The sequence below is a fragment of the Coregonus clupeaformis genome, chromosome 1 (genome assembly GCF_020615455.1).
Source record: "Coregonus clupeaformis isolate EN_2021a chromosome 1, ASM2061545v1, whole genome shotgun sequence".
Taxonomy (NCBI): Eukaryota; Metazoa; Chordata; class Actinopteri; order Salmoniformes; family Salmonidae; genus Coregonus; species Coregonus clupeaformis.
Genome location: NC_059192.1, coordinates 73,257,793 through 73,278,653, shown reverse-complemented (window position 1 = coordinate 73,278,653; position 20,861 = coordinate 73,257,793). Strand labels below are relative to the sequence as shown.

Sequence of the window (20,861 nt, the reverse complement as noted above, 5' to 3'; positions counted from 1 at the left end):
TGATGTCAGCTTTGCACAATATTGGCATTCCCTCAACCAGCTTCACCTGGAATGCTTTTCCAACAGTCTTGAAGGAGTTCCCACATACGCTGAGCACTTGTTGGCTGCTTTTCCTTCACTCTGCCATCCGACTCATCCCAAACCATCTCAAATTGGGTTGAGGTCGGGGGATTGTGGAGGCCAGGTCATCTGATGCAGCACTCCATCACTCTCCTTCTTGGTAAAATAGCCCTTACACAGCCATAAGGTGTGTTGGGTCATTGTCCTGTTGAAAAACAAATGATCATCCCATCTGGTTTGGCCTAAGTGGGACTGCGTATCGCTGCAGAATGCTGTGATAGCCATGCTAGTTAAGTTTGCCCTGAATTCTAAATAAATCACAGACAGTGGGAACTACACATGCGGAGATCATCCGTTCACCCACACCATGTCTCACAAAGACACTGCGGTTGGAACCAAAAATCTCCAATTTGGACTCCAGACCAAAGGACACATTTCTTCTGGTCTAATGTCCATTGCTCGTGTTTCTTGGCCCAAGCAGGTCTCTTCTTATTATTGGTGTCCTTTAGTAGTGGTTTCTTTGCAGCAATTCGACCATGAAGGCCTGATTCACACAGTCCCCTCTGAACAGTTGATGTTGAGATGTGTCTGTGACTTGAACGCTGTGAAGCATTTTTTTTGGGTGCAATTTCTGAGGCTGGTAACTCTAATGAACTTATCCTCTGCAGCAGAGGTAACTCTGGGTCTTCCATTCCTGTGTTGGTCCTCATGAGAGCCAGTTTCATCATAGCGCTTGATTGTTTTTGCGACTGCACTTGAAGAAACTTTCAAAGTTCTTGAAATGTTCCATATTGACTGAACTTCATAGCTTAAAGTAATGATGGACTGTCATTTCTCTTTACTTATTTGAGCTGTTCTTGCCATATGGACTTGGTATTTTACCAAATAGGGCTATCTTCTGTATACCACCCCTACCTTGTCACAACACAACTGATTGGCTCAAACGCATTAAGAAGGAAAGAAATTCCACCAATTAACTTTTAAGAAGGCACACCTGTTAATTGAAATGCATTTTAGGTGACTACATCATGAAGCTGGTTGAGAGAATGCCAAGAGTGTGCAAAGCTGTCATCAAGGCAAAGGGTGGCTTTTTGAAGAATCTAAAATCTAAAATATATTTTTATTTGTTTATAGTTTTGATGTCTTCACTATTATTCTACAATGTAAAAAAAGGTGAAAAAATTTAAATAAAAAAACTTGAATGAGTAGGTGTGTCCAAACTTTTGACTGGTAGTGTACATGTACACTACCATTCAAAAGTTTGGGGTCACTTAGAAATGTCCTTGTTTTCCATGAAAACATACATGAAATTAGTTTGAATAGGGAATATAGCAAAATTAATAGGAAATATAGTCATTGACAAGGTTAGAAATAATGATTTTTAATTGAAATAATAATTGTGTCCTTCAAACTTTGCTTTGGTCAAAGAATCCTCCATTTGCAGCAATTACAGCCTTGCAGACCTTTGGCATTCTAGTTGTCAATTTGTTGAGGTAATCTGAAGAGATTTCACCCATGCTTCCTGAAGCACCTCTCACAAGTTGGATTGGCTTGATGGGCACTTCTTACATACCATACGGTCAAGCTGCTCCCACAACAGCTCAATAGGGTTGAGATCCGGTGACTGTCCTGGCCACTCCATTATAGACAGAATACCAGCTCACTGCTTCTTCCCTAAATAGTTATTGCATAGTTTGGAGCTGTGCTTTGGGTCATTGTCCTGTTGTAGGAGGAAATTGGCTCCAATCAAGCGCCGTCCACAGGGTATGGCATGGTGTTGCAAAATGGAGTGATAGCCTTCCTTCTTCAAGATCCCTTTTACCCTGTACAAATCTCCCACTTTACCACCACCAAAGCACCCCCAGACCATCACATTGCCTCCACCATGCTTGACAGATGGTATCAAGCACTACTCCAGCATCTTTTCATTTGGTCTGCATCTCACAAATGTTCTTCTTTGTGATCCAAACAACTCAAACTTCGATTAGTCTGTCCGTAACACTTTTTTCCAATCTTCCTCTGTCCAGTGTCTGTGTTATTTTGCCCATATTAATCTTTCTTTTTATTGGCCAGTCTGAGATATGGCTTTTTCTTTGCAACTCTGCCTAGGGTCAGCATCCCGGAGTCGCCTCTTCACTGTTGACATTGAGACTGGTGTTTTGCTGGTACTATTTAATGAAGCTGCCAGTTGAGGACCTGTGAGGCTTCTGTTTCTCAAACTAGACACTAATGTATTTATCCTCTTGCTCAGTTGTGCACTGGGGCCTCCCACTCCTCTTTCTATTCTGGTTAGAGACAGTTTGCTCTGTTCTGTGAAGGGAGTGGTACACAGCGTTGTACGAGATCTTCAGTTTCTTGGCAATTTCTCGCTGTCATGTGTCAGGTGTGTACAATCAAGACAAAACAAATGGAAAAAGAAACGTAGATCGGTGGCAGCTAGAAAACAGGTGACGACGACCGCCGAAAGCTGCCCGCACAAGGAGAGGCACTAACTTCTGCGGATGTCGTGACAGTACCCCCCCGACACCGGCCTCGGGGATGACCCGGAGGACGAGGCGCAGGACGATCCAGGTGGAGACGGTGAAATTCCTGCAGTAAGGAAGGGTCCAGGATGTTCTCCACTGGCACCCAGCATCTCTCCTCCGGACCGTACCCCTCCCACTCCACGAGGTACTGAAGGCCCCTCGCCCGACGTCTTGAGTCCATGATGGCTCGTACAGTATACGCCGGGACCCCCTCGATATCCAGAGGGGGCAGAGGAACCTCCCGCACCTCAGACTGCTGGAGCGGACCTGCCACCACCGGCCTGAGGAGAGACACATGGAACGAGGGGTTAATACGGTAATCAGGGGGGAGCTGTAACCTATAGCATACCTCGTTCAGTCTCCTCAGGACTTTAAATGGCCCCACAAACTGCGGAACCAGCTTCCGGCAGGGCAGGCGAAGGGGCAGGTTTCGGGTCGAGAGCCAGACCCGGTCCCCCGGTGCATACACCTGGGCCTCACTGCGGTGGTGGTCGGCGCTCGCCTTCTGTCGCCTGATGGCCCGTTGCAGGCGTACATGGGCAGCGTCCCATGTCTCCTCCGAGTGCCTAAACCATTAATCCACCGCAGGTGCTTCGATCTGGCTCTGATGCCACGGTGCCAGGACCGGCTGATAACCTAGTACACACTGAAATGGAGACAAGTTAGTGGAGGAGTGGCGGAGGGAGTTTTGGGCCATCTCTGCCCAGGGGATGAAAACCGCCCACTCCCCCGGCCGGTCCTGGCAATAGGACCGCAGAAACCTACCCACATCCTGGTTAACTCTCTCCACCTGCCCATTACTCTCGGGGTGAAAACCTGAGGTCAGGCTGACCGAGACCCCCAGACGTTCCATGAACGCCCTCCAGACCCTCGATGTGAACTGGGGACCCCGATCAGACACTATATCCTCAGGCACCCCGTAGTGCCGGAAGACGTGGGTAAACAGGGCCTCCGCAGTCTGTAGGGCCGTAGGGAGACCGGGCAAAGGAAGGAGACGGTAGGACTTAGAAAACCGATCCACAATGACCAGGATCGTGGTGTTACCTCGTGACGGAGGAAGATCCGTCACGAAGTCCACCGATAGGTGTGACCACGGCCATTGTGGAACAGGTAGGGGTTGTAATTTCCCTCTGGGCAGGTGTCTAGGTGCCTTGCACTGGGCACACACCGAGCAGGAGGAAACATTAACCCTCACGTCCTTAGCTAAAGTGGGCCACCAGTACTTCCCACTAAGACAGCGCACTGTCTGACCGATGCCAGGATGACCAGAGGAGGGTGACGTGTGGGCCCAACAGATCAATCGATCGCGGACATCAGACGGAACGTACAGACGCCCAACTGGACACTGGGTGGGAGTGGGCTCCGTACGTAACGCCCGCTCGATGTCCGCGTCAACTTCCCATACCACCGGTACCACCAGGCAAGAAGCCGGAAGTATGGGAGTGGGATCCGTGGACCGCTCCTCTGTGTCATACATCCGGGACAGTGAGTCTGCCTTAGCGTTCTGGGAACCTGGTCTGTAGGATAGGGTAAAAACACAATGGGTGAAAAACATGGCCCACCTTGCCTGGCGAGGGTTCAGTCTCCTCGCCGCCCGGATGTACTCCAGATTGCGGTGGTCAGTCCAAATGAGGAAAGGGTGTTTAGCCCCCTCAAGCCAATGCCCCCACGCCTTCAGAGCCCTGACAACAGCTAACATCTCCCGGTCCCCCACATCATAGTTTCGCTCCGCCGGGCTGAGCTTCTTCGAAAAGAAAGAACAGGGGCGGAGCTTTGGTGCCATACCGAGCGCTGAGACAGCACAGCTCCTATCCCAGCCTCGGATGCGTCCACCTCTACTATGAATGCCAAGGAGGGATCCGGATGAGCCAGCACGGGAGCCAAGGTGAACAGAGCCTTCAGGTGACCAAAAGCCCTGTCCGCCTCAGCTGACCACTGCAGTCGCACCGGTCCCCCCTTCAGCAAGGAGGTAATGAGAGCCGCTACCTGACCAAAGCTCCGGATAAACCGCTGGTAGTAGTTGGCAAACCCTAAGAACCGCTGCACCTCCTTTACCGTGGTTGGAGTCGGCCAATTACGCACGGCTGAAATGCGGTCATTCTCCATCTCCACCCCTGACGCGGACAGGCACTACCCTAGGAAGGAGACGGACTGTTGGAAGAACAGACATTTCTCAGCCTTGACGTACAGGTCATGCTCCAAAAGTTGACCAAGCACCTTGCGCACCAGGGACACATGCTCGGCGTGTGTAGCAGAGTATATAAGAATGTCATCTATATACACCACTACACCCTGCCCGTGCAGGTCCCTGAAAATCTCGCCTACGAAGGATTGGAAGACTGATGGAGCATTCATCAACCCGTACGGCATGACGAGGTACTCATAGTGCCCAGGGGTGGTACTAAATGCCGTCTTCCACTCATCCCCCTCCCGGATACGCACCAGGTTGTAAGCGCTCCTGAGATCCAATTTGGTGAAGAAGCGCGCCCCGTGCAATGACTCTGTCACACTGGCTATGAGAGGCAGTGGGTAACTGTACTTCACAGTGATCGGATTTAAACCTCGATAGTCAATGCACGGGCGTAAACCTCCATCCTTCTTCTTCACAAAAAAGAAACTTGATGAGGAGGCAGGTGAAGTGGACGACCGACTGTATCCTTGTCCCAGAGGTTCAGAGACATATGTTTCCATAGCCACCGTCTCCTCCTGAGACAGAGGATACACGTGACTCCTGGGAAGTGCTATGCCTACCTGGAGATTTATCGCACAATCCCCCTGTCGATGGGGTGGTAGTTGAGTCGCCTTCTTTTTACAGAAGGCGAGAGCCAAATCGGCATATTCGGGGGGAATGTGCATAGTGGAGACCTGGTTTGGACTCTCCACCGTAGTTGCACCTATGGAAACACCTACACACCTCCCTGAGCACTGACGTGACCATCCCTTGAGAGCCCTCTGTTGCCAGGAAATAGTGGGGTCATGAGAGGCCAACCAGGGAAGCCCCAACACCACAGGAAACGCAGGAGAATCGATCAGGAAGAGAGTAATTCTCTCCTCATGACCCTCCTGCGTTTTCATACATAGTGGAGCTGTGACCTCCTTAATCAGGCCCGACCCTAAAGGACGACTATCTAAGGCATGTACAGGGAAGGGCACATCAACAGGAACAATAGGGATCCCTAATCTACGTGCAAATGAACGGTCAATAAAGTTCCCAGCTACGCCTGAATCTACTAGCGCCTTATGCTGGGAATGCGGGAAAAACTCAGGAAATTCTATGTATACACACATGTGCGCAACAGGGAGCTCTGGGTAAGTCAGGTGCCTACTCACCTGGGATGATCCACTAGTGCCCTGCCTGCTGCCTCGGCTCCCTGGGGAACCTCCCCAGCACCGACCAGCAGTGTGCCCTCTGCGGCCACACTTGGTGCAGGAAACCCCCCCTCCGATCACCCTTAGAGCAGCACCTCCGAGCTCCATAGGGGTAGGGTCGGAGGTGCTGGGGGATGGAATGGACGGACCCTGATCCGGACGTCCGCGGGTGGCCAACAGGTTATCCAGCCGTATAGATAGATCCTCCAGCTGGTCGAGGGTAAGGGTGGTGTCCCTGCATGCCAGCTCCCGACGAACGTCCTCACGTAGACTACACCGGTAATGGTCGATCAGGGCCCTCTCATTCCATCCTGTGCTGGCCGCCAAGGTCCTGAAGTCCAGTGCGAAGTCCTGTGCGCTCCTCTTCCCCTGTCTGAGGTGGAACAAGCGTTCCCCCGCCGCTCTCCCCTCAGGTGGATGATCGAAGACCGCCCGGAAGTGGCGGGTGAAATCCTCATAGCGAACCGACGCTGCGTCTATTCCTCCCCATTCGGCATTGGCCCACTCAAGCGCTCTCCCCGACAGACAGGAGATGAGGGCGGACACGCTCTCGTATCCCGAGGGAGCCGGGTGGATGGTCGCCAGGTAGAGCTCCACCTGGAGCAGGAACCCCTGGCACCCGGCAGCCGTCCCATCGTATGCCCTCGGGAGCAAGAGCCGAATCCCACTGGGTCCAGGTGACGGAGGGGTGGACATCGGTGTGGGTTGACCTGAAGTTCATGGGGTTGTGGGAAAACCCCCTCTCTCCCATCGCTCCATGGTCTGCAACACGCAATCCATAACTGTGCCCAGATTCTGGAGCATCGTCGCGTGCTGCTGGACGCGCTCCTCCACTGGTACCGGAGGACTGACTGCACCTGCTGACTCCATATTAGGTGCGTGTTTCTGTCATGTGTCAAATGTGCAGCGGTAGGACAGAGTCAGGCGCAGGACACAGAACTGAGTAAATGACGTACTTTACTCGAAAAATAAACAAACAATCTCCACGCAGGGAAAACACACCAGCTCACATAAGTGAATGACACAAAACAAAGAACAACACGCACAAAACCATGTGGGAACCAGAGGGTTAAATAGGGAAATAATAATAATAATGCAATGGGAACCAGGTGTGTACAATCAAGACAAAACAAATGGAAAAAGAAACGTAGATCGGTGGCAGCTAGAAAACCGGTGACAACGACCGCCGAAAGCCGCCCGCACAAGGAAAGGCACCAACTTCGGCGGAAGTCATGACACTCGCATGGAATAGCCTTCATTTCTCAGAACAAGAATAGACTGACGAGTTTCAGAATAAAGTTATTTGTTTCTGGACATTTTGAGCCTGTAATCGAACCCACAATTGCTGATGCTCCAGATACTCAACTAGTCTCAAGAAGGCCAGTTTTATTGCTTCTTTAATCAGCACAACAGTTTTCAGCTGTGCTAACATAATTGCAAAATTATTTTCTAATGATCAATTAGCCTTTTAAAATAATTAACTTGGATTAGCAAACAACGTGCCATTGGAACACAGGACTGATGGTTGCTGATAATGGGCCTATGTAGATTTATTTTTTATTTTTTTAAATTTATTTTATCAGCCGTTTCCAGCTACAATAGCCATTTACAACATTAACAATGTCTACACTGTATTTCTGATCAATTTGATGTTATTTTAATGAACAAAATAAAATTGCTTTTCTTTCGAAAACAAGGAAATGTCTAAGTGACCCCAAACTTTTGAACGGTAGTGTATGTATGTATGTATACATAAATATGTATATATTATACATGTATGTAAACATTTCAAATTATTTTGGTATCTAATACATTGAACAGGAATTACTAATAGCACTTAAACAGTGGCTAGCTACATAAAGTGTCAGAAAATAACATCACTGTGTAAGTCTAAAGTGCATCTCATTACAATGTGATTTTACAGTGATGTCAACTAAGGAGGTGTCTATCATGATACATTAGGATAGCATGAGTTAGGCAGCAAAACCGATTAACCGGACAGTTTCTGACAAAGAATCGGAACAACACTTGGTTTATGAAATGTCAACATTGTATTCGGAAAGCACAACAATACCATAGCACTCCACAGAACATAGCCGATTTCTGGTATAGCCTCAGTAGATTATATCGCTAACTACTAAATCAATCATGTACATACAACTCAGTCTTCATACCCAATGACTTTAGTTTTTAAACTTCAGGATCATGCTAACTTTTTTTGAAGACATACAGTACAATTCTGAAGTGTAAATTCACATAATTTGTGTTTACTCAACACCAAGAGTGGCGTTTTTGAGGCACACAAAGACGACACAAAGTTACCGTTTTGACCATCAGGCTCAGACATGGTCACTTTAAAAGGATATGCAGCTTTTGATTTAACAGTGCATAGAGGTACCATGGAAAAGCACTAAGTCCACAGAAAGTTTCCCTGAGGTCCTTGGTTCCTGAGAGTAGAATAACATTGCCCCTAGACGCTAATCTAAGGGCAACATGGCTCGGGTAGGGCTGGGTGATTGAGGAAGAATGATGTAGACTGAATGTTAGGCACTGTTCTTTCCATGCAAAAGAGCATCAGCTGGTGGTTCTTGCCTTTCTCTGGCTGCTTCAGTGTCCATAGATAAAGATGAGCCCTTAGAGATGGTAATCGATTCATCTCCAGTTCCACCGGATATAAACACAGTACATCAGTTACCAGGCCTTACAAATTGTTTGTGTAAGGTGCTTGCTTAATAGCTAGCATGTTCACCTCCAACGAGAAACAACGGCATGTCCAGCGCAAAAGCAGAGCCATTTTTGCTTGTTTACTACGAAAGCCATACTACTCCAACTGCCAGGGCTTTCCTCTGTTCTCACTCAGGTCCTCTTTGGTTTTCTGGATGCAGGTAAATATCTCCTTGAACAGGGCCTTGTAGTCAGGCTGGTGAAGTTCATCCTCCTGGCCCTTCATGTCTGTGCCTGCAGCCTTGCGAAGGGAGGCTGGGGCTGGGCTTTGTGGGCAGTCAGAGGGGGCTCCGCTGGGCGTCTGGACCTCCTTGTGGTTGTGCTGCTGACTTGGGTCTGGCTGCCCCTGATGGCAGAGCCGCAGCAGCGCATCATATTTTACCTGCAGAGCGCTGTACTGAGCGTCAACCTCGTTGAGGAGGGAGATCCCACGCTGCTTCACCACCTCTGAACGGCGGATGCACGAACGCTCGTGGTCATGACTCTCGTCTACCTCTGACCCCTCATCCCACGGTGACCTCAGCTGCTTCTCGCTGTTGCATCGCTTCAGGACGTCACAACCTTTCAGCTTGGAAAGGTAGCTGACGTCCATCACGTCTCCCTCGCTCTCGCCATCCTCCCCTATCCCCCTCTCCTGGTTCAGGGGGAAGAAGAGGGTATTGGGCAGCATTGTCAGGCTGACCCTTGACCTCGAAGCTTTGGTGGCATGGTTGGCTCTCCACAGCTGACGAAGCTCCTCAGCCTCACACTCCAGCTCCGCTAGTCTGGCCTAGACAGAGAGTCAGAGAGAGAGAAGGAGGAAGAGAGAGAGAAGGAGGAAGAGAGAGAGAGAGAGGATTCAGTAACTCTTTACTTTACCATTTCACTACATACAGAAGGAGCAAACAGATTGCATTGGCTTGAAATTATTCTGTGTGTGTGTTGCTTCTCTTCCTCACCTGGCACCCCTCCATCATTCCCAGGCGCTGTTCCAGCGCCACATTCTCATTGGCTAGCAGGTCTGCATCTCGCTCCGCCCCCTCCCTCCGAGCACGTTCATTGACCAGCTGGGTCTGTAGGGAGCGGAGCGATCGCCGTAGCGACTCCTGCTCCTCCTCCCGCCACGAGAGGTCAGATGGAGACCAGCGGTCATCAGATTGGTCGCCAGAGTCGTAACTCGAGTATCTGGGAGGGGTCAGAGGAAAATCAAACGTTATTTTTTGGGAAACAACTTTTGTTCCAGTCCAGACCAGCACTTACACACCTAATTAGTCTTATCAAGTTACTGATAAGCTGCCAACAAGTTATTCAAGCATCCGTTTTATGAATTGGTAGCAAGACATCTTGTATCAAACAGACTAATCAGGAGTGATCTTTAGTGCAGGGCAGAGATGAGTGTCCTTACGAGTGGACTATGACCTTTGGGTGACAACTGTGACCACGGTTCAGTGAAGTCAGTAGGGAGAGAGTACTATAGTCTGCTTGGCGTGTGTGTTCATCAGTGACCTACGAGCTTTGACCTGGATTAAAGGAGGGGCCAAGACCTAACTGGATTACACAGTCTGAACTGCTATGGCCGCAGAGGGCAGGAAGAGGGCTAGAATACTAGCAGTAGTACTAGTCTCCTTAACCAGCAGTGGTACTAGTCTCCTTAACCAGCAGTGGTACTAGTCTCCTTAACCAGCAGTGGTACTAGTCTCCTTAACCAGCAGTGGTGTACGGCAAGAGAGGTAACACAGAGACAGAGACAAATCACACTGCTAGAGCAGGGCCAAGAGGAATGAATGCCATCTAGAGTAGGGCTTAGGGCCTTAGGCCATCTAGAACAGAACTAATGGCAACTTCAGGTGGGCTAGTCTTCTCTACGTATTTTCAACAACAAAAAAATATCAATTTGCAGCTTAAAAACAATGAATAATTCACAAGCTATTGAGCTCTAAACGCATAAAATGTTAATCAATTGAGCGTAATTTTCCATTTGATGAATCTGACCTTATTGTGCCATGTTCATTTAACCCCATGCAGACCCGACTGATCTATATAGCTTTATATAACGTCAGAAAATTAGGTGAAGGAGAGAGGGTAGAGGAGAGTTCAGACAGGAAGTAACAGAGAGTAGCTAGACACCAGCTCCAGTAAGAGGATAGCACCGATTCTATCTTTGACAGACCAGTGCTGGCCCACTTGTTAAAGTAGGGGGCTCAATGAACAGTACAGATTGTCCAGATCTAAATTGGTGTGTTGTGTGGGTTATCTGTGTATTTCATGAGTGCTGTGATCTCACCTGTGTGTGGGTTGCTGAGTGCTGTGATCTCACCTGTGTGTGGGTTGCAGGTCATTCAGACAGGACACACTCTGCGCCCCGTAGGGCCGATATGACTCTGTAAGGGGTTGCCTATGGGGATTGGCAGGGGCGGTCTTCAAATTTTCGACCTGACATTGAAGATCCTCCATCTGGGTCTGCAGAGCCTCGATCATCTCTGTCAGCCTGAAGAGAGACAGAAAATAATCCTCACACATTTAGCTCTCCTCTCACCAACACACAATGTTTACCATTCCATCTCTATTCTCTGGAGAAAGACTGTGTCCCGATTCTCCAACCCACCATGGATTTAGATGCATAGGATTTGCATAAGCATAGGCTGGAGGGAGTTTCCACCATTGTTAGATCCATGTGAGAAAGTGCACGAGAAGGGTGAAGAATTGGGACACAGCCTCAGGCTTTCAACCCAACAACAGGCTTACCCCTGGATCTTGTGCTGGGCGGCCCGGTTGTCCTGTACCAGGCGGGTGTTGCTTTGCTCCAGCTCTCTGGAAGACTGGTCTAGCTGCTCGTACACCTTAGCATGCTGGTCATTCACCTGCCTCAGGAGGTCCATCTGCTTAGTCAGGTACTGGAGAAGGAATATAGAGGAGTAGAAAACAGTACTCAATATCATCACATAACCCACCTTCAACTTCACATAACCCACCTTCAACTTCACATAACCCCACTTCAACTTCACATAACCCCACTTCAACTTCACATAACCCCACTTCAACTTCACATAACCCCACTTCAACTTCACATAACCCCACTTCAACTTCACATAACCCCACTTCAACTTCACATAACCCCACTTCAACTTCACATAACCCCACTTCAACTACACATAACCCCACTTCAACTTCACATAACCCCACTTCAACTTCACATAACCCCACTTCAACTTCACATAACCCCACTTCAACATCACAATTTTACTATTCATTTTACGTTGAATCAAGATTACACCATGTACTTGTTCAAGTCAATACGATTGGTTTTAAGCCACTAGACTCAAGGCATACACATGATTTACTTCGGTTGCTTGTCCAACCATGAACGAGATCAAACTTGCCAGAATCAAATGACAACTACCTCCTGGCTGTGCGACTATTATTGCTTTGCGAGCAACATGTCTGTACTAGCGTCTGCGCTGTCTAAATGAGCATTTGTAAGAGCGCAACACCTCTGGTGAGATGCCGACTCCTGAGGAATGTAGAACGGCACCAACACAAAGTAAAAGCTCAGGCTCTTCTTATTAAGACATGATGATTCAGACTGAGGTGCTAAAGACATGAGCACAGTGGTGCTGGGATAACATAACTATCTCTCCCTCACACATCGTTTATCTCCTTCTCCCCCATACTCTTTTCTCTCCATCTTCCCTCTCTTCTCTCGCTCTGCCCTTTTCCTTTGAGAACAGTTTATCTTATCAGGGTAAAACAGGGAGAATGCCATACATTTTAGTCATTTAGCAGACGCTCTTATCCAGAGCGACTTACAGTTAGTGAGTGCATACATTTATTTTTATTATTATTATTTTATTTAAATAAATAGACAATAGAACAGTTTATCTTATCAGTGTGAAACAGGGAGAATGCCATAGACATAACAGTTCTATCTATGGAGAACGCTGTGAACCTTAAGCTCATTAAGATCCTGATCAGCCACAGCAAAACACCAATCCAAACCAATACTACAATAATACATTGGAGCTGTGCATTATCTTGTGATGCTATTCACTTACATAACAACGTATTCTTTGGAATTCTGAAGGTTAATCATAAAATTATGAAAAAGTGGCAATTATCTATAGTGTTTTTCCTAGAGTGAGAGAGGCCAATGTTCTCCTATAGGGAAGATAACATTATAATTCACAGCATCAGCTTCCTCCTGTGCCGTTTCTACATGCAGTCAGATCATGAAATGGATGGCACCGTTAGAGAGATTCATTCTGTCAGTCAGCAGTTTCAGAGACGAGGGGAAGGATTTAGGAGTTGACCCTACTCAGGGAAATTAAATCCAGAGCTCATATGGAAGTAAGTGGCTGCTGCTGACCATACAAGATGGTTTCACTAGTGATATAAGAGAGAAACCACAAAGACTGTGAATGTGATATTTAAATACAACTTAACTGGTTAAATATTTAGATTCTCTAGCATTGAGAGGCTATTTAATCTATAGTTACTTGGAGTCACAACAATTCAATGGTGGCAATGTGAGCGTTTTGGTACAAAGGTATGTCAGAAAAAAAAAAGAGGACAACTGATATGGGCCGTCTTTATCTTTCCTGGTCCTCTTAAAGTTCACTGAACAAGGTGAAAAGCAATGAGGTATGCTGTTTTCAAAGGAGTGAGATCCCCACGGTTCCTCTACTGTTTGATAATGGTGGTGTTGTAATCCTGTACACGGAAAAACTAAACGAAGGACCGTGTAAACACTTGTTCTTTGGGGCTTTATAGTATCGAAAAACAAAGACAAGGATTGGAATATAGATTTTGCAGCCTTGTCTTGACAAAACCATTTCAGTCAAAACGTATGCATTATACATTTCCCATTCTATTCCATTACCTTTGTGCTTCTAGGGTCATACCCTACATGGACCCATGGTAAACAACAGGTCCAGCAGAGAGATTAAGTAATCAATCAACCTGGATCCGACCCTCTAATCTCTGCTCCAAAGTAAGTTAATGGTAGCCTGCCTTTTGTCAATCTGGAACACTTGATTTGATTTAGGAATTAAAGGAGCACAAATCTGAGGTGAGTTTCTCTTGTTTTCAACACGCAAGGAACAGACTCTAGCCTAACAGAATGACAGCCTAACAGACTGTAGCCTAACAGACTGTAGCCTAACAGAATGACAGCCTAACAGAATGACAGCCTAACAGAATGACAGCCTAACAGAAAGACAGCCTAACAGACTAGCCTAACAGAATGACAGCCTAACAGACTGTAGCCTAACAGAAAGACAGCCTAACAGACTGTAGCCTAACAGAAAGACAGCCTAACAGACTGTAGCCTAACAGAATGACAGCCTAACAGAATGACAGCCTAACAGAATGACAGCCTAACAGACTGTAGCCTACCAGAAAGACAGCCTAACAGACTGTAGCCTAACAGAATGACAGCCTAACAGACTGTAGCCTAACAGAAAGACAGCCTAACAGACTGTAGCCTAACAGAAAGAGAGCCTAACAGACTGTAGCCTAACGGAAAGACAGCCTAACAGACTGTAGCCTACCAGAAAGACAGCCTAACAGACTGTAGCCTAACAGAAAGACAGCCTAACAGACTGTAGCCTAACAGAAAGACAGCCTAACAGAATGACAGCCTAACAGAAAGACAGCCTAACAGACTGTAGCCTAACAGACTGTAGCCTAACAGAAAGGCCTCAGGTTCGTCAACTAGTGCTTGATTACCTGGATAGTGTGCTAGTGCTGGGCTAGAAGAAAAGCCTGCAAACACTACAATAACTCTCCGAAAGCACCTATAGCTGTACACTGACTTCTGATTGGTCAAACCGAGTTACCGCTACCCTTGTAGCTACAGCCTGATTGGTTAAAACCCTTACCTCTATCTCCTGTAGCTGTTCCTGATTGGTGGAGTACATCTGCTGAAGACCCTGCTCCAGCTCACTGTTCCTGTCCAGCAGGGTCTTCCCCAGCGCAGCAGCCAGGTGGAGGTCTGCATGGGAGGAAAGAGAGATCACAGAAGAGGTTCTATAAATGACTTATCAAATGAAAGATTGGGCAAAGATGCAGCCATTGGTGTGACAAGAACTGGCAGAGACACCTAGTGCATCTATGGCTGTGTCTGTGCCTCAATTCTCAATGTTAGGTGGATAAATCTATCTTGCAGACATCCTACCTGGGTTCGTGGGTCAAATACATGTTACTTGTGCTGCCCTTGATTTACAGTAGTTTGCCTACAATGGAACCGATGGATCATGGTCCCAAAAGGGATAAATCAAGCGCACCTCTAATATATTTGAGATATTTAGTCTATTTGACCTAAGTCAGGACATTTACAATCAGAAAGGTAAAGAATATGTCTACCTTCATCACTGTGGCCTAATTCATACATTTTAGTCATTTAGCAGACACTCTTATCCAGAGCGACTTACAGTTAGTGAGTGCATACATTTTTCATGCTGGCCCCCCGTGGGAATCGAACCCACAACCCTGGCGTTGCAAGCGCCATGCTCTACCAACTGAGGTACACAGGGCCATACGTTGTGAAACGGTCTCTCATTTACAGGATGTGTGATGGGGAGTTTATCTCTGAGCATGAAATATAAACTGAATATCTTCTAATCTAGAGAGCACCACTATATATTTCCTGATTTCCTTTCCTTATAGTTCTATTCCAGAATTAATTAATAAATAGTCAATGAAAGATCTTGAACAATGCAAATTTGTGGAATAAAACCTTATTATATGCAAAGTAATCTCTGCAGCATGCGTAAAAGAGTCTGCCCACATCTGGTTTTCAGCGGAAAAGAAAGCTACTGTAGGTTGAATTTAGCTGCCTTGAAAACCGTATGCATCTGGTTGTTGGAAACTCCGCTAAGGGTGTGTTAACCATAGACGATAGAGGACTCATCTTTGGATCTGTGCCATTATTGTGCCTGTGACAGCGCCATTGAGGCAATCTCCATTTTGAAGTAGTCAGTTTTCTTCACGATTGGCTGATCCCTCCTGATGACCCGGTGGGACATGACTCCAACAGGGTCACCAGGAGGGATCAGCCAATGAAGTTGGAAGTCCCAACCAGTTGACTACACATAAAAATGGTGGAATCCTCAATGGCGCTGCTCATGCTAATACAGCCTTTTGGCCACTAGAGGCCTCTATCATTCTCTATGGTGGTAACCCATAAATAAAATATCGTATAATTTGGTCAAACGCGTAATTAACTCCCTTGGTATACGTCCCTACCCTTAACCATTTAACATTTCAACTGCAATGGGGTAGAGACGTCCCAAGGGGCCCGGATAGCAGGTACTCTTGGTCTACACGCAGAATCTGCCCACGGGAGAATACATGCAGAGAAGAACATTTACAAATGTGTAGAAAATCTAAGACAAAGGATGCATTGTTTCAAATGGTTGGTTACATCCGTGGCAGTGGAATGATAGCATCGGGTGTGCCAATTCTGCTTGAGATAACCTTGAAATATTTGGCTGAAATCCAACAGTGTTTAGTAGGTTAGAGTTAAACCTACCGATGTGTCCTGTAAAGTACATTCGTTAGTGACACCTGCACTATGAAAGAGGGGGTGCACCAAGCGCTCATTGATTCCACACCTGCTTGAAAATAAATTATTAGCCTAACGCTGCCTGAGTGTCAAATTGTAGTCACTGCCAGGTTGTAGCGGTCATTTGATACGCACAGCACAGGTGAGCCCGCGCTTTCACAGTCTCGGTCATCATGGATAGAATCATCATATTTACCATGCTCAAGGTCCTGGTTGTCATACCAAGGTTCTTCCTCCTTAATTTCGAATTCTTCCACCTCAATCATATCTGTAAGCATCTTTGGTCACAACGACTCACCGACATCAATAGCCTTCAATGGAATAGGAAGCTATTTTCGCGAAAAATGCATTAATCTGCCTTTGAGGTGTTCAAATTGCAACCACAAATACACCAAGTGCGTTACCCCTCATCAGCTGGCGCTGTCCAAAGCCGATGTCTACTCACCGGCTACAACTACAGTATGATGAAACTGCCTAACCATCCCACAGCACATATTACCGGTGTGGTGAGATATCTCTATCGGTTGGAATACGACGATACGAGCGTTAATTTCAAAGAGCGCTCGGTAAGCCACGCCCAAGTGGGCAGAGCGAGGCATGTTGCCCTGCGACACGTTTTAATTACGTTTTACATTTTAGTCATTTAGCAGACGCTCTTATCCAGAGCGACTTACAGTTAGTGAGTGCATACAGTTTTTTTTTCTTCATAATATGGAGAAAAGCCTCTGATTTTACAATGGGTCCGCCGTGGTTCTGTGTAGCCTAGTTATGCTAATATATTTGAGACCAGTGTATCGCAGTTAATTTTGTCTTTGACTCCACAAGTAAAATATATTTGAGTTGTAAACAGGGAAACAACTACGAGTCCCAGACAGTATATGTATACTTTTTAAAAGGTTCCTCAGGCAAAAGGTTCCTGCAGGCACCTTTAGGGGTTCCGCCCGTTTTGCAATCTCAGGAACACCTAAAGGTGCCTCCAGGAACCTTTTCTTTTTGGAGTGTAGAACATACCAGAGGGGTGCATCGTTTACTACCTAAATTATTGGGATCATCTGGTTACCACCAGTGTTTGAAATACATTGAGCTCGTTGACAAAACGCCTTTTCACACGGAGATATATTTGTCAAAGTTCCGCAGTGGGTCTGTGTAAACTATGCGATTATATTGGAGACAGGTTTATAGCAGTGAATGTCGTCTATTAATGTATTGTTAAAGTACTTAACAACTAGGGAAAGTAATTGTTCTGGCTTTATGATAGAACATTCTGATTTTTTAGCCTGACTGTGGCGCTCTTTACCTCATTTGTTAAGATTTTTTGTGATCATAACAAAGCTACTTATTTTTACTCAAATAGAGATAGAATTATATTGTGTTTTCTTTGAAAAGTTCGAGCCCTGAATGCTGATTGGCTGACAGCCGTGGTATATCAGACCTTATTCCACGGGTATGACAAAACATTTATTTTTACTGCTCTAATTACGTTGGTAACCAGTTTATAATAGCAATAAGGCACCTCTGGGGTTTGTGATATATGGCCAATATACCAGGGGTAAGGGCTGTCTCCAGGCACTCCAAGAACATTGGCCATATACCACACCTCCTCGGGCCTTATTGCTTAAATGTAACTGTCAATCTGCTCGAACATAATCTTTTCCATGACCTTCGATAAAACACACAGGATTGAGACAGGCCGATAATTTCCATGATATAACTTATTCCCTTTTTTATATAAAGGAATGACCCTTGTGAGTTTTAGTTCACTGGGAAAACACCCTAGTCTGTGAAAACAAGTGCACATGATTATTTCAGTGATGTCTACTCCAGCCAACCTTTATGGGCTATCCTCTGAATATAGCCTACCTATTAAAGACAGTTATCACAGACATTATACATAAAATATTCAATACTTTTTATTTACACTTGAAACAAGTGGGCCATATGCACGAGAACAGGCCGGGGGGTCTCATAGGGATCAATTAAAGCACAAATGTTTTGGGTGTGATTGGCGGAAAAAACCCTACCATTGTAGAATATACTACACTACAGCATACATATAATAGTCTAGTATCTATCTGACAGTAGCCTATATATAACACAGTGCCACAATTGGCACAGCGTCGTCCAGGGTAGGGGAGGGAATGGCCGGCAGGGATGTAGCTCAGTTGGTACAGCATGGCATTGGCAACGCCAGGGTTGTGGGTTCGATTCCAGTATGAAAAAATAAAAAAATAAAAATAATGTATGCACTCACTAACTGTAAGTCGCTCTGGATAAGAGCGTCTGCTAAATGATATAATCGCATAGTTTACACAGACCCACTGCGGAACTTTGACAAATATATCTCCGTGTGAAAAGGCGTTTTGTCAACGAGCTCAATGTATTTCAAACACTGGTGGTAACCAGATGATCCCAATAATTTAGGTAGTAAACGATGCACCCCTCTGGTATGTTCTACACTCCAAAAAGAAAAGGTTCCTGGAGGCACCTTTAGGGGTTCCTGAGATTGCAAAACGGGCGGAACCCCTAAAGGTGCCTGCAGGAACCTTTTGCCTGAGGAACCTTTTAAAAAGTATACATATACTGTCTGGGACTCGTAGTTGTTTCCCTGTTTACAACTCAAATATATTTTACTTGTGGAGTCAAAGACAAAATTAACTGCGATACACTGTCTGAAATATATTAGCATAACTAGGCTACACAGAACCACGGCGGACCCATTGTAAAATCAGAGGCTTTTCTCCATATTATGAAGACAAAAAAAATGTATGCACTCACTAACTGTAAGTCGCTCTGGATAAGAGCGTCTGCTAAATGACTAAAATGTAAAATGTAGAGCCTTATCTTAGAAACCCCTGAACATGAACTTTGAGCGCCACATTTGTGATGTGACGCTCCTGACAATCACTGTTCAAAAACTGACACTGCCCTAACGTTCTCTCCAATTATTTAACATACAAAATAAATGAAAATATCATTTTCACCATACGTTTCAGAATGCACAATTTATTCTGACTGACAAAAACAAGGTACAGTATGTCCTTAATATACAGCGTGCTGAACGATCCGAAGACGAACTCTAGATCCACATTCAGAACGATCCAAAGACGAACTCTAGATCCACATTCAGAACGATCCGAAGACGAACGCTAGATCCACATTCAGTGCAATGTGTGGGAGACTTTAGACAGCAAACAACAATATTTAATTTAAGATCCAGCAAAAGTTAAATCAAATAAAATTGTACTGGTCGTAAACACATATTTTCTATTTGTTATCACAGGTGTAGCAAAATGCTTATGTTTCTTGTTCCAACACTGCAGTAATACCTAACAATACAAAGAAAGGAATTAAGAAATGTCAGTCCGGAAAATAAATATATACTAAACAAAAATATAAACGTAAGCAACAATTTCAAAGATTTTACTGAGTTACAGTTCATATAAGGAAATCAGTCAATAGAAATGACTGAATTAGGCCCTAATCTATGGATTTCACATGACTGGGAATACAGATATGCATCTGTTGGTCACAGATACCTTAAAAAAAAAAAAAAAAAAAGTAGGGGTGTGGATCAGAAAACCAGTCTATCTGGTGTAACTACCATTCACCTCATGCAGCGCGACACATCTCCTTCGCATAGAGTTGGTCAGGCTGTTGATTGTGGCCTGTGGAATGTTGTCTCACTCCTCTTCAATGGCTGCGCGAAGTTGCTGGATATTGGCGGGAACTGGAACACGCTGTCGTACCCGTCGATCCAGAGCATCCCAAACATGCTCAATGGGTGACACGTCTGGTGAGTATGCAGGCCATGGAAGAACTGGGACATTTTCAGCTTCCAGGAATTGTGTACAGATCCTTGCGTCATGGGGCTGTGCATTATCTTGCTGAAACGAGGTGATGGCGGCAGATGAATGGCACGACAATGGGCCTCAGGATCTCGTCACAAAATCTCTGCGCATTAAAATTTATATAGATCAAATGCAATTGTGTTCGTTGTCCGTAGCTTATGCCTGCCTATACCATAACCCCACCACCACGGGGCACTCTGTTCACAATGTGACATCAGCAAACCATTCGCCCACACGACGCCATACATGTGGTCTGGTTGGACATACTGCCAAATTCTCTCAAACAACGTTGGAGACGGTTTGGTGGACACAGCTCCAGTGGACATTCCTGCAGTCAGCATGCCAATTGCACGCTACCTCAAAACTTGAGACATCTGTGGCATTGTGTTGTGTGACAAAACTGCACATTTCTGAGTGGCCTTTTATTGTCCCCAGCACAAGGTGCACCTGTGTAATGATCATGCTGTTTAATCAGCTTCTTGATATGCCACACCTGTCAGGTGGATGGATTATCTTGGCAAAGGAGAAATGCTCACTAAAAGGGATGAAAACAAATTTGTGCACAAAATATGAGAGAAATACGAATTTTGTGCGTATGGAAAATGTCTGGGATCTTTTATTTCAGCTCATGAAACATGGGACCAACACTTTACATGTTGCGTTTATATTTTTGTTCAGTGTATATGTATATGATGGTGTGTATAGACAGTTTATGAATAGTAAAGGTGTATACAGCAGTAGCTATATAGGATGAGCCTTGACTAGAATACAGTATATACATACGAAGTGGGTACA

The 20,861-nt window shown here is 45.8% G+C and overlaps 1 protein-coding gene across 1 annotated transcript; it reads right to left on the bottom strand.

Annotated features, from left to right (window-relative positions):
• Positions 1-7,675: 7,675 nt before the first annotated feature.
• LOC121576561 (cerebellar degeneration-related protein 2) lies at positions 7,676-16,790 on the bottom strand. The gene is made up of 6 exons (XM_041889799.2): positions 16,415-16,790; positions 14,534-14,646; positions 11,403-11,551; positions 10,975-11,145; positions 9,617-9,842; positions 7,676-9,447 (listed from the first exon to the last, which is right to left on the bottom strand). The coding sequence occupies exons 1-6, from the start codon at positions 16,494-16,496 to the stop codon at positions 8,776-8,778; spliced, it is 1,413 nt and encodes a 470-aa protein (XP_041745733.1). The 5' UTR covers positions 16,497-16,790; the 3' UTR covers positions 7,676-8,775.
• Between the last annotated feature and the right edge of the window lie 4,071 nt (positions 16,791-20,861).

Coding starts and splice junctions, on each gene's coding strand:
- LOC121576561 (XM_041889799.2), bottom strand. CDS start 16,496: ATGCTTACAGATATGATTGAGGTGGAAGAATTCGAAATTAAGGAGGAA. Junction 11,552..14,533: donor AACAGCTACAGGAGATAGAG/GTAAGGGTTTTA, acceptor TTCCTTCTCCAG/TACCTGACTAAGCAGATGGA. Junction 9,448..9,616: donor GAATGATGGAGGGGTGCCAG/GTGAGGAAGAGA, acceptor CTCTCTGTCTAG/GCCAGACTAGCGGAGCTGGA.